At 40.6% G+C, this 13,785-nt stretch overlaps 1 protein-coding gene across 1 annotated transcript; it reads left to right on the top strand.

Annotated features, from left to right (window-relative positions):
* The first annotated feature begins 3,561 nt into the window (after nucleotides 1-3,561).
* Nucleotides 3,562-11,411, top strand: NPY2R (neuropeptide Y receptor Y2). Its single transcript, XM_059066341.2, has 2 exons — nucleotides 3,562-3,955; nucleotides 8,265-11,411. Exon 2 carries the CDS (start codon nucleotides 8,281-8,283, stop codon nucleotides 9,433-9,435), a length of 1,155 nt encoding a protein of 384 aa, XP_058922324.1. The 5' UTR covers nucleotides 3,562-3,955; nucleotides 8,265-8,280; the 3' UTR covers nucleotides 9,436-11,411.
* Nucleotides 11,412-13,785: the final 2,374 nt, after the last annotated feature.

Raw genomic sequence — 13,785 nt, 5'->3', positions numbered from 1 at the left:
TTAAAATTCAGTTTCATTTGCACTAGCCACATTTCAAGTGCTCAATAGCCACTTGTGGCTACTGGCTACCTTATTAGACAGTGCAGATATAGAACATTTCCATCATTCCAGAAAGTTTTATTGGAAAACATTGTTTTAGATAACGTATATTTCTTTCTTTGCTCTTTTTACAATCGTTATAAATTACTTTTATAATCAAAATAACAACGAAGTTATTTACACATTGGAGGACACTTTCTTGCTCTCAAAATAAATTTAGACTGAAGGAAATCCATATCATGATTTACTTTATCTAAAAAATATGTATCATTAATGGCCTTCTATCCTGACATCATCTAACTGTTTTTTTAATTTTTGTGGTACGTGGGCCTCTCACTGTTGTGGCCTCTCCCGTTGCAGAGCACAGGCTCCGGACGCGCAGGCTCAGCGGCCATGGCTCACGGGCCCAGCCGCTCCGCGGCATGTGGGATCTTCCCGGACTGAGGCACGAACCCGTGTCTCCTGCATCAGCAGGCGGACTCTCAACCACTGCGCCACCAGGGAAGCCCTAACTGTTTTTTTAAATGAAGCACTTCTGTGAAATTTCTCATTCCAACCATCTAAAATACCAAAATGTTCAGTTATTCACCATGTTCTTTACTTCAGTCTCATTGAGAACATCTATTCAACCAGAAATGGGAAGAAAAGTTACTTATTTAGCAGTTAATATTTGGCTGCATTCCTTTTATGTGTATGTGCACTGAGGAATGGTCTATGGGTAGGGAAAATGGTAGGAGAGTCATGTTTTGGATATTTTAGGAGGTTTGTCAAACATCACATACAAATATGAGAGGTTACAATACTGGAAGCCCATGGGCCAGACTGCAGATATCTATCCATCTGTCTATCCATCTGTCTGACTGTCTATCCCTATCTATATCTCCTTATTTATTTCGGTCTGCACAGATCTTGGCCACCTGGAGGTTGATGTTTTAAACGTTAATTTCCTTCATATAAAATCTGGAAGATTTTTAAGAATATGGATTTTGCTTCTCTTAAAATATCAGATGTCACAATACTGAATCTATATTTTTGCAGGGCAATTCAGTGGAGTCTGAGAAGCAGCCTCCTCCTTTAGAAGAAGCATGTGCTTTGTGCTTTCTGACACATGGTAGCCCCCAACCCTCCCTATTGTCTACTGCAGCCCAGGCTGCTGGTATATTGAGGTCACTGGCCCTATCTATAGGCATCTGAGTTTGAGTCTGCTCCCTATGTGAGGAGTAATCAGAACATATTCTAGTTAGATGTGAAATTGCCCAAGGAACTAAATGATTTGACACAACAGAACTCAGGCAGTAAAAATTGTGTCCTATCTCAATCTGTATTAATCAACATTTCACCACCACTTCCACCACCTTCTATCAGTGTCTTGATGGGATTTATTGGCATTTATCAGAGTGGCTCATTGCTGCTGTACTACAGAGTATGTGCACACTAAAAGATATCTGTTAGATCTTAATGCACAAAAAAGTCATGAGTTAATTGTCAAAACTATCCTTGATAATATGACACACAATAAAGCAACTTTAATTTCCATGGATCAGTTTCTCATGCAATTGTGTACTTTATTGGAAAACATTAATCAGAGAAGTCATGCAATCTTAACAGGACTGCTGACTAGATGTCTGTGGAGTTATGTGACTCTTCTAAGACACATACGTGTCGATAAGAGAGTGAGACAAATATTTTTATGTGCTTGCTAAGATGCTTCCGAAAAACAGTTCTAAAAGGAGGCAAAGTTGTTTTGTGCAACCCATGTCAATGAAATCTGCTGAGTCCTCCAAAGCAATTACAGCACTCATCTGTTTTGCTGTGTATTTGTTTTTGTGATTGTTGTTTTAAGCCACTCTTACTCTTCTAGAGTTATAGCTCCTTGGCACATAGTTCATTCTTCACTGGTGCAAATATATTAAGAAACATGGAACCTGTTGCAGAAAACACATGTGTGAACAAGGAATATTTCTCCAAGCTAAAAAATGTACAAAAATATTTTAAGCGGAACTGTGTAGAACATCTTGGATATTTCCAGTTCTATGTATTTTTGTTTATTGGTAATTGAAAAGCCCAAGCTGCTTTGTTTTCTCAATAATTTCTGTGCTCCTGTGGGCATAATTCTACACTAGCCAGAAGATCAGTTTCAGATTAGGCTGAGTAAAAATGCATTACATATGCAACACTATCAGGGCGTGGGCAAGCCCTCATGGACTGAAACCTCAATGCTCTTGAGAAGAGGACTTAACTAATATTTTGGAGAGTGTTTTTTGATTAGCTTAATCTTTTTTATACTTCAGAGAAATTTCAAGTGAAGCAGTTTGATCATCCTCATTTCAGAAATGAAGAGACTGATGCATAGAAGGAAAGTAATGTGTGCTAAGCCTCAGCACAAGATATTTGAGGAAAGGCTTCGGTTTCCAGTTTCAGTCTTTTGTTTTCCTAGTTCGATAGGCTCTGCTGCCCCCTCTAAAAATGAACAAGGGGAAGAGAGATTGGCTGAAAACTGCGAGAAGGAATGGCTCTGAATTAAGAGTTTCTGGGAGGAATACTGAGGAAATAGACCCCGCAGCTTTGTTGACTGACTCCGCAATCCTGTTTTGCTCGGATGCTTTAACTCAGCCTGGCGGGCTCCAGCCACTAGCAGAGGGCATCGTCAGGAGGAGACTGGTAAGAGTATTTCGTGGTACGAGTAGCTTGGGTCATGACCAAAGAGTGAAGGATCCAAAAGTCAGCTAACTGGAGAGATCAAGATTTAGATTTGTCTTGTTTTGTTTTGTTTTTGTGACCCTTTGTTTTCTCCTTCCTATTCTAGCTTTTGCCCTGAGCAGCAGCGTACACCACCCGGGCTGCCGGCTTTTGAATCTGAACGCGCACTACCCAACTTGTAAACTGTTAACAGACACCAGTTCAGGGAATTGCAACCAATTGATCATGGGTAAACGGGATCTGAACTCGCTTCTCCTTCCCGTTGGAGCACAGCAACCGCCCAGTTAGAGTTGCACCGGCGCCCTGCGCTCCAGCCCTGGCGGAGGGTTGGTCCTCCGCGCGCAGTAGTGCTGCACTTTTCTGTGGTTCTGCGCGGGGTCCAGCCCCTCACATCTGCTCCTACAAGCAAAAAGGAGAGCGACTCCTGGTTGCAGTTCTGGGATTTTACCATCTCCGCCAAGTCGCCGTGCTTCTGCCTCCCAGGTCCGCCTCGGGCAGTGCCCGCAGCTGGGACTGTCCGCCCCGCCTTCGCCCTAGCCCTCGCCCTCTCCTCGGTGGATGTGGTGAGCCCGGCCCTAGTCCGGGGTCTGTCCTCGCCGGGCCGTCTCTCATAGAACTGAGGAGCGGGAGAATAAGGGAGGGGTTGGTGGAAGGTAGGAGTGGTGCGAACACCCAGAGTATCAAACTTGGGGGTGGCCAGTGGGGGTCAGGAGAGAAGAGAAGCCATTGCAGGCGGCTGTCGGGACCCGCGAGGGGGCGCTGGGCAGGGTCCTGGACTATTTCCAGCTCCATCGCACGGAGAATTTCCGTCTAGCCTTCTTCATTGCGGGGCCCTCGTCCCCCACCCTCCGCCCCTGTTTCTTTTTCCTCGAGGTAGGGATTTGCCTCCCGCCTGCAGAGACTCGGATCCCCACTCGCTCCTCTGGCCGCGCAGTGCGGGCCGGGGCGGTGCCCTTGCGCTCTGCTGCGGAGGTGGGCTGCGGACGCAAGCGGCGCAAAACTCCTAGCGGCCCCGACTGTCAGGCGGACGCTGCGCTCTCCTGCTCTCCCGCGCGCGCGGCTGCCCAGCACCGTCGGAGCGGATGGTTTGGGCCTGCCTTTGGGAACCGCCCAGTGCCCTCTCCGGGTCGGCGGGCTAGATAATCATCAGACTGACAGGCGGCACACGTCTGGCTTCCACGTCTCAGCAGAAGCAACAGGGGCCGGGTCAGTAAGTGTAAGTCCTAACTGATTCACCTTCTGGTAATGAGAACACCCCAGAAGAAGCTTTCGGGTCCTTTGAAGAGGGATGGGGGAGGTCCTCATGAGTGTAGGGGCTTTTTTTCCACATTTAGGCCGAAGATGGGCATTGTGGGTGAGACCATCGCTGTTTTCTACACTCACTGGAATATTCCTTACCCATTGAAGAGTCTTGATTATTTCCTTGACTCTTCTTAGAGAGAGGTAATTATCTCTCCAGAACAGCAGGTTGTTACTGTTCCTGCCTCTTTAAAAATCAAACACCTGTTTAGGGGGGAAGGTCATACTGCATTCTCCAAAGCTGTTCAAGAATGGACGCATTTATGTAAGAGTTCGCTGGTTCTGTACCAGAAGGGCTCACTCCCTGGTAGGAGCATATGGTGGACAAAAAGGAGACAAAAGGAAAAGCTTTAAGGCTTTTGGAAATAGGGACACATCGTGTGAACTCAGTGACACAAAATATACAGTGCTGTTTTCAAAGGTCAGAGGCTCAAATAGACAGAAGAGGTACATTCCCAATCGCTTTGGTGAATATTTTCAACTTTCTTCTTATCAGGAAAACGGTCATGTCTTACATACAACATTCTTGGATGTCCATACCCCCTCTCTCCAGGACTAATACATATAGAGCATATGGCATATTTTCTGGGATTCTTCCCTGAGAAAAATTCCTGGAAAGTTTTGTGATTGTAAAGGTATTAAGTTTTTAGTAAGGCCAACCTGTGACAGTAAGAATACTTTTGCAAAAAACCCCACAAATTTAAATATGGAGTCAAAGCATAAACTGGTTTCCCACTTAGATAATTTGAAGTTCTTTAACTCTCTGGGGAAAAAAAGTCCTGAAGCCATTTTTCTATCTACGTAGAAATAGTTCTATAGCAGAATCTCTAACGATTCACTCGTTAGAGAAAACTACCACTCACAGTTCTCCTTGAATGTCCTGAACAGTGTGAATGCCTCATTTTTACCGTATTTCATGGAAACGTTTTTCCCCTTTTCTATTCATCTTTGAATTTTTGTGCTTTTGAGTTTTTACCCTGGTGACTCCCTCTGTGTACTCTCTTATCCTCTTCCACTTTTCCAAAAATGCAGTCATAAAATTATACATTCTCTGGGTAACACTCTGACCTGGTTGAACGCCAGTCATGTGCTTGAGAACAGCTATTAGCATCCACATGCTAATACCCTGTAGATCAATAATAATTCCTGTAGAGAAGCCTTAAAGAAGGAAATAAAGAAAATGAGACTGAAAAGAAAAAGCAAAATAAGTTAATAAATAAAATGTGCCCCTAATAAGCATCAATCTTGGGCTTGCTCTCAATTTAGTTTGCTGCAAACCTCAAACTCAGACCTTCTGGAGTCTCGTTAGTTCTGTTAATGACTTGTCAAGATTGACTAATTTTGCTCTGTAGAGTCTCTTTCTTAGTCTAAGGGAAATGGAAAGGCCCATCAAATAAAACACTCCAATATCTGAATGGTTAGTTTCCACTTTCTCTAATCGCTAAAGAATGGAGGCAAATGCCAAAGGTGGCCTGGGCTCTTTAGAACATTCTATTTGAAATGTATGCAGAGAGAACAAGAATATATCAGTAAAGAAAATGCATGAGTATGTGAAAATCTCTATCCTCTCTGTGATAAGCAACTATTAGTGTGTGTGTGTGTGTGTTAAGCCCTTGGAGAAAGTTTCCTTGTGGTATGTACTGACTAACAATTTTTAATGTTCTAATCAGAGATTATATCTTGGAACAACTTTCTTGTAGAGGTGGTTACCTGATTAAGAACAAGAAAATAAGTACAGAGATGTCATATCAGAGCAAGAATCCTATATAGGCAATTATCTTCAGTAAAGGAAAGGATCAAAATTGTTACTTTGTATTTTGCTGACCTCAATTATTCAGTAAAATTGTGCTTTCCATATTTGCTAAGATTTCAACAATGGATGGAAACAATCCAGACTGTGTCCTAAAAGTCACAGCTGTGGTGGGGAGGCTGAAGGAAAACAACTGTGATGTGTCATGTGCTCCTTGCGGGATTAGAAGTGAGCACAGGTTGTTGAGATAAGTGAATAGGGAGGGCAGAGAGGCATGAGAAAGGCTGATGTGTTGCTGGAATTGGAAGTAGTTTGGTATGACAGAAGCATCAGATATATCCTAAGATGTCAGGAGAGATGAAGGCAGGGTTGATTTCAAGGAAAGCTTTGAATGTCATACAGTGGAGTTTGGGATTTTCTTGTGTATGTCAGTGTTATCAGCCTGTACGTGCAGCAGCTGTAGTGGGAGAGCAAATTAATGAAAGCATATATGCAGGGGCAGCTCAGCAGATCATGCAAAACAGAACCTATTCAAGAATGCAAAAGAGAAGGAATTTAATGCAGAAAGTTGGTTACACAAGCGATGGAAGCCAAGCAGAGGATGTTGAGGCCACACAGGGATTAGCAAGAGCAAAGAATCATTACTACCTCCAGATAGAGGGACACAGGGAAAAAGCAGTGTGACTGAATCCAGGAACTACGTGCCTCCACTGGAAACAAAATCACTGCAGACCATTCCCGTGGGATCCAGCCTTAGAGGGATGGTGGAGGCACTGGTAAGAGGAGAGAGGGAGAGAGAAGAGTACAGTGGCTTCTGGATTCTCCCTTCCTCTTGCCTCGTAGTAACCTGCCAGTGCCTCCTGTCGGCCAAGCGCAGCCAGCATCCCAATGTCCTGGGCGCCTGGAAATATGGTCTGCAAGAGTCAGCCCTCCAGCGTCAGGGGAAGAATGGAGCTGAGCAAACAGGCTCAGCCAGACATTGTCTGTGGCATGAATAAATATGACTCGCCTACCAATGTAGGTAGATGTGATTATAATTGATAAAAAACAAATTCATTTCAAAGAGGTTCTGAATTAATGGTGGCAGCCTTTTTTCATTATAAGTACTACCGTTATGATGTTGGGCTCCGGATGTTTTTATAGACTTGAGAAGGTAACTTGATATTAGAAACTGATTAGTATTATTTGAAGCAATTTGGAGATGTTGGGGAAATGAAAAGATCACATCTGAATTTCAGAAAAAAACATTTTAATGTCAGAGTATGCTCTATTCAGTAAATGTAAGAGCTTTAGAGTAAGGGCACTATCCTGTTTTTTCTTCCCCCAGCACAAATCCTAATTCCTGACAGTGGGTTTTAAATACTTGCTGAATGCACGTTAGAATAAGTATAAGCATCATGAGAGTGGAGCCACCTCTGGCATTTAGTAGATGCTTAATTATATTAGTTAAGTGAATGAATAAATGAATGAGGAAAGAAACGAAGGAAGGAAAGAAGAAAGGACAGGGAAAAGGGAGATAAGTTAGACAACTATTAGAGTTATTACAGTAAGAAATCAAGAAGGACAAAATTAATGTGGTAGAAATAAGAGGACCATTGGGAGAGATATTGAAGAATAGTCTGAGGGTTCTCTTAAACATGTGGGCTAAAGGAGATAAAAAAAACCTGCATAGTTACCTGCTTCTTAACTTTACATGGCTTAATTAATGAGGATAGTATTGACCTAAGTAGAGCACACAGAAGGATTCTGAGGGTTGAGGTGGGTGACTAGAGAAGAAAGGTGTTTAAACTTTTGTATTCAGGGATTAGAGAGAAATGAAATTCAGATTGCACATATTTTCATACAGTTCCTATGTAGGATTCTGCTGTATGTCAGGTAGGAAGTTTATTTCAGATCATTAAAAAAGCTGCTGTTTTACACAGGCTACCTATTTTTAATGCTAATCCCTACATGAGAAAAAATGGCTATGAAACAGAATATGCTCAGTTTATCTTAAATATTTTATACGCCTAAAGTCCAAGCACCAGGCAAAGGATTTTAATATTTGTCTCTTTTCTGTGCAATTAGTTGCTATATTTATAAATTTAAAATCAAGATATTGAAGCAAACTTTATCTACCTTAAAATTAACTTGATGAATTTATAGCAGCTATAAAATTAATTGATAATATTTGTAATATCCATCTCACTTAAAATGGATTGAATCAATTTAGTCGCATTCACATAGGAATTGTGTCTATACTATAGACATTACATTTTGCCTTCATAATATACATTTCAAGGATCTGATTTAATTCATCCATATTTGTGAATAGACTTATTAAAGGGTCCACTTTATTCCAATGTTCTATGTGCAAATTTAGGGATCAGAGGACAGGTACTTTGAGCCCCGAACAAAATGAAACCAATCCATTTGTGATATTCCTTGCACCCATGAGTTGTCTTCGTTCCATATTTGTTCATCTTTTAAATTGTAGATTCTTGTGCTAGTTGATGAAAATGGGCCCATTAGGTGCAGAGGCTGATGAGAACCAGACAGTGGAAGAAATGAAAGTGGAGCAGTTCGGTCCAGGGCACACCACTCCTAGAGGGGAGCTGGCCCCTAACTCTGAGCTGGAGCTTATAGACAGCACCAACCTGATTGAGGTGCAGATCGTCCTTATATTAGCCTATTGCTCCATCATCTTTCTTGGGGTGATTGGCAATTCCTTGGTGATCCATGTGGTGATCAAATTCAAGAGCATGCGTACAGTAACCAACTTTTTTATTGCCAATCTGGCTGTGGCGGATCTTCTGGTGAATACCCTGTGCTTACCATTTACACTTACCTACACCTTAATGGGGGAGTGGAAAATGGGTCCTGTCCTATGCCACTTGGTGCCCTATGCCCAGGGCCTGGCGGTACAAGTGTCCACCATCACCTTGACAGTAATTGCCCTGGACCGGCATCGTTGCATTGTCTACCACCTGGAGAGCAAGATTTCCAAGCGAATCAGCTTCTTGATTATTGGCTTGGCTTGGGGCATCAGTGCCCTGCTAGCCAGCCCCCTGGCCATCTTCCGGGAGTATTCATTGATTGAGATTATTCCTGACTTTGAGATTGTGGCCTGTACTGAGAAGTGGCCTGGTGAGGAGAAGAGCATCTATGGCACTGTCTACAGTCTTTCCTCCTTATTAATCCTGTATGTTTTGCCTCTGGGCATCATCTCTGTTTCCTATACTCGTATCTGGAGTAAACTCAAGAACCATGTCACCCCTGGAGCTGCTAATGACCACTACCATCAGCGGAGGCAAAAAACCACCAAAATGCTGGTGTGTGTGGTGGTGGTATTTGCAGTCAGCTGGTTGCCGCTCCATGCCTTCCAACTTGCTGTTGACATTGACAACCAAGTCTTGGACCTGAAGGAGTACAAACTCATCTTCACTGTGTTCCACATCATTTCCATGTGCTCCACCTTTGCCAACCCCCTTCTCTATGGCTGGATGAACAGCAACTACAGAAAGGCTTTCCTTTCAGCCTTCCGCTGTGAGCAGAGGTTAGACGCCATTCACTCCGAGGTATCTGTGACATTCAAGGCTAAAAAGAACCTGGAAGCCACAGAGAACAATGGTCCCAATGATTCTTTCACAGAGGCTACCAACGTCTAAGGCAACTGCCATGTGAAAATATGTGGATGAATTCTGACCAGTGCTGTAAATCTGGTTGAGTGGAGCATGCAGGTGCATCCTCATTTCCCATTTTAAGGAAGCATCTGAATGGAAGCATCCGCAGTGTAATTCATGGAAAACTGGTTGGCAGAGTCTAGTAAAAACATTCAAATTCAAAGGCAAGGCAACCAAAGTTTGCTTACAGTTGCTTAGATTGTAGGTTGGATTATGAATAAAAGCAGAGAGAAATGGTTTTGACTGTTTCTCAGAGTGAAGAAAATGTGAACAAGGAGTTGGTGGTATCAGCATTGCTAAGAGGTGGTGGGTAAAAAAGTTGACTTTAAAATCACATCAGGGTATAGAATGGGGATGACGTATAATTCACTGCTCCCCCCTCATCAGATGAAAAGGCTGCCACCACCAATTTCCCTAGAAAGCCACAGACTCTTCTCTATTGTATTTTGCCTTTTTGTTATTCTTCCTATGGACTAAAACCATCAGAGAACACTGCAGGTAAATGTTACCAACTATTTGAATGACTTCAAGGAAATAAACTGAAATTTTCTATGTAATTAGTGTTTTGGCAAATGATGGGGGAAATCTTTACCACCCAGTTAGCCAATTGTTTTTCAAAACCAAATGCACATTTAATGAAAAGTTTCTTCAACTTAGAATCAAAGGCTGAAATTCTCAGAGAAATGTAAACCATCATTTAACTTCTCATTTCAACTTGTCCCTGCTTTGTATAGTTACTATTTGGATCACAAATAAGCATGCCACACAATACTTTTACTCATTGCTAATTGTTATAACTTTTTGAACACATATTATTCCTATGTTGGAGCTGAGTTTGTGTTAACTAAAAATTAAATCAGATTAGGAAATAGTTTTGTGGCATTTTTGTAACATTTTGCTGTTATTTGTAAGCAGTGTTTGCACAGGTACATACTCTAATGTTTTTACTGCAGTGTTATTATTATTTACTTTTGAAATTCATCTTCCATGGACCCATTCATGATTCATAAAACAATGTAATTTCATCAAAATGGAACCCATCTGGTAAGAACTATTAAAAACATTACATTCATTCCACTTTAAAAATGTTCAGTTTGGACCAGTTTCAACATAAGTTATCCTCCTTTCAAAATTATTAGCTATATTTTTGGATAACTTCTGAATATATACATAATAAAATTTTACCTATAAATAGTGGAACATAGATGCTCTAATACTTTTCTTTTAATGATTTTGTGAGTACAATTTTTATTTCAGTATTATCCAACCAAAGATGCTTAAAACCCTATTATATTCATGAAAAATAATTGAGATATTAAAATAGCTGTACTTCTTTGAATGCTGCTAAAGAAGTTTCATTGTAATCATATTTTTTATAAGTATGACTGAATTTGTGAATAGATTCCTTAAATTTTAAGTAAATTCATCATGACTGTTGCATTTAGTTATAAACATTAACTTTGTGAACAGGAGCAACTTATTTTATGGATACATTTAAAATTCATATTATGGCTTTTACTGAATTATTTTCATGCTGGAAACAAAAGACTGGTCTTGAAGTAGACTGCACTTTGGAATACTGAAAAAGAATGAAAACAATGGAAGTTAGATTAAGTATAAGACTGAATAAGAAGTTGACAAATAATGTATATCTGTAACATATAATTGAAATTCATTTTTCTCTTGGACCTGGCATAACTGTCCCAGAAGAAGCTTTTTGTCTTTTAAATAGCAGTTACTTTGCTTAAGATGCTAATAGATAATTGTGCTCAAAGATTTTTTTTTTCCTCTTGGAGAATTCTTACACTGTAGGAAATGTGCATGCTACTGTATCACCTGTTGTCATAGTAAATTATTAGAAGCCAATTAATATTTGTGATCTAATTAATTATGTTAACTCATTAATAAAATGTCTTTTATGTAGTGATTTTGTCTGTTGAAATTAAAAGAATTTGAGAAATTAGAGAAATGTGTGTTAATTTATGTCAGAGTTCCTGTCCAAGATGAGATAGGCTTTGACACAACTAAAGAAAGGGAAATCATGGTGGCTCCTGCACAGTTAGCCTAGTGCTCTCTCCAGTCTGTACATGAACTTGAGTCAATGGACTCATTCCTGTGGCTGCAGGTATAATCCATATTCTGACAATGCCTGAATATACCTCTATTTTCAGACCTGACCTTTCTTCTGGACGTCAAACGTCTATCAGCCCACTTGACGTGCCCACACAGTTTCTCACCAGCAGATCAAACTCAGTGTGTCTAAGTCAGAACCTGCCATTTTGATACACACCCCACCCCACCTCCACTTTGTTTTCCTGTATTGCCTGTCCCAGTCATGACACTGCTATCCACCCCGTTCCCAAAAGTGTAAGCACTTTGGAGTCACTCTTGTCTCTTCTGTCTCTTTATCACACATGTCCAATTAATCCTCACATTTTGTGCTAATTCCTAGATGTTTCTTGAATCAATTCACTTTTCTCCATGCCTGTGCTCCCTACCATAGTTCAGGCTGTGATTATCTCCCTAGACCCCTATATCTCTCATCTGGTTTAATGTAGCAACTTCCTAATTGTTCTTTCTATATCTCATCATTTTCCTATCCAATCCAACTTTGCCCACTAGCCAAGTGATTTTTCAAAAAACTCAAATTTTATCAAATCACTTTTCTCCTCATCATTCTTATGCCAAAATCCTTCTATGACTTGGAAGGTCGTATAGTACCTCATTGTACCTATATGTTCTACCCCTTGCAGATTCTCTCCTTTTCCAATCTTTGCTACATATGGAGCATATGAAGGCAGGGGACCAGGACTGTTTTAATCATTGTGGTATCACAGCTACTCGCAGTTCCTGGCACCAAGTAAGTGCTCAGTAAATATCCATCAAGGAAATTGAACTGATGAGTCAACTAAATATTAAAGCAGATTTGAAGATACATCCATAAGGATGTAAATGATAAGCTACATGATAGGAAACCATCTTTATCATACAACTTGTAGAAAAGTAAGGTTTTAGCTATGCTGGAATCCAGTAAAGATGCATATTTGTTCAAGATTAGATTGGCTTTATTTTTTTGAAAGCCATTAAGGATAGACATTGGCATAGTTGAAGGAGCTCTATAAATAGATTCCACTTATGGCTCATTCAGAATTATCTAGAACCTTGTACAAGTGAAGCATGTAGCAGCCAGTGAAGTCTATTAGTCATGATTCAGATAGCTAAGGAGAAGCGATCACAGGTATTTCCAGCAAAATGTCATTTAATACAGGAAATTAAAATCTTGCAAAACCATTGGAGGACCGAAAAGTGAAAGTTAGGAAAAGCTTCCACTGACACTGAGGAAACAAGGAAGTGCAAAATTGCAGGAAACCACAACAAACACCTACAGCAGCAATGTGGACAATACACAGGAATAAGCATAAATTTACCTGTGAAAATGTTATTGCCTCCTGCTAAAGCTGCTCTCCTGCCCATCCCTCCCATAGACTCAGTAATGCCTTTTGTTTCTCTTCTGCTTTCCAAAATTCATGTGAGCATCTCTCACTTGTGAAATATAATTCAAGACTTGCTGGCAGGGATTTGGGGAAATGTAGTTCTTAGGTTTCCAGACCCTACAATACAGACGAGAGCTTTGAATGGAGAATATGGTGCTTAATTGCTGTCCAACAATCTGGCAGTCTTGAGAACTGCCCAAATGGTGCAATTTCTAGTTGCAACAACGTTCTCTCCTTCTCTGTATCTCTGGGTTCTTCAGAGTTGCAGAGATGCAAGTTACCTATGCCTTTTTTTCTTTTTTCTCTTATCCAGGCCAATGTGTTAAAGATACTCTTTAAAACTGGCCTATTAGTACAGGTGGACTAAGGAGTAAAGTACCAGTAAAGACCATTTTGGAAAGGAGGAAGAAAGATTTATACCAAGACTTTAAAAACAACAATCTAAAAACCACACAAGGATATACATTCTGAGTTAGCTTCCTAGGATGAGCAAAGGAAATGATGTTTCAGGGAGAAAATAATTTTAAAATTTTCAGGTTCATGAGATGAAATATTAAATTATAAGGCAACAAAAGATAAAGAGTTTACTTTTCCTTAAGAAAACAATGTCTAAAGAAACACAAAAATAGTGGAGAATACAAACATCTTCATGATTATGTCTTATGACATTAAACAAAGGTAGGAGTTTTATTTAACAAAGGGTTACTAAGGGTTGATTTGTGAAGATTTATAAAAGACACCTGTCTATTAGACCAGTGACCTTTTTCTGCCTTGGTACACTCTTCAGATGTCCATAGATTTTACAAGTTTTCCTGGGTATGGAAGAGTTTATAGGAAAGAC

This window comes from Kogia breviceps, chromosome 6 (genome assembly GCF_026419965.1).
Source record: "Kogia breviceps isolate mKogBre1 chromosome 6, mKogBre1 haplotype 1, whole genome shotgun sequence".
Taxonomy (NCBI): domain Eukaryota; kingdom Metazoa; phylum Chordata; class Mammalia; order Artiodactyla; family Physeteridae; genus Kogia; species Kogia breviceps.
Note: the sequence above shows the minus strand (reverse complement) of the source record. Positions and strands in the feature narration are given on the sequence as shown.

Bases quoted from the DNA above. Each gene is read 5' to 3' on its own strand.
- NPY2R (XM_059066341.2), top strand. From the start codon at position 8,281: ATGAAAATGGGCCCATTAGGTGCAGAGGCTGATGAGAACCAGACAGTG.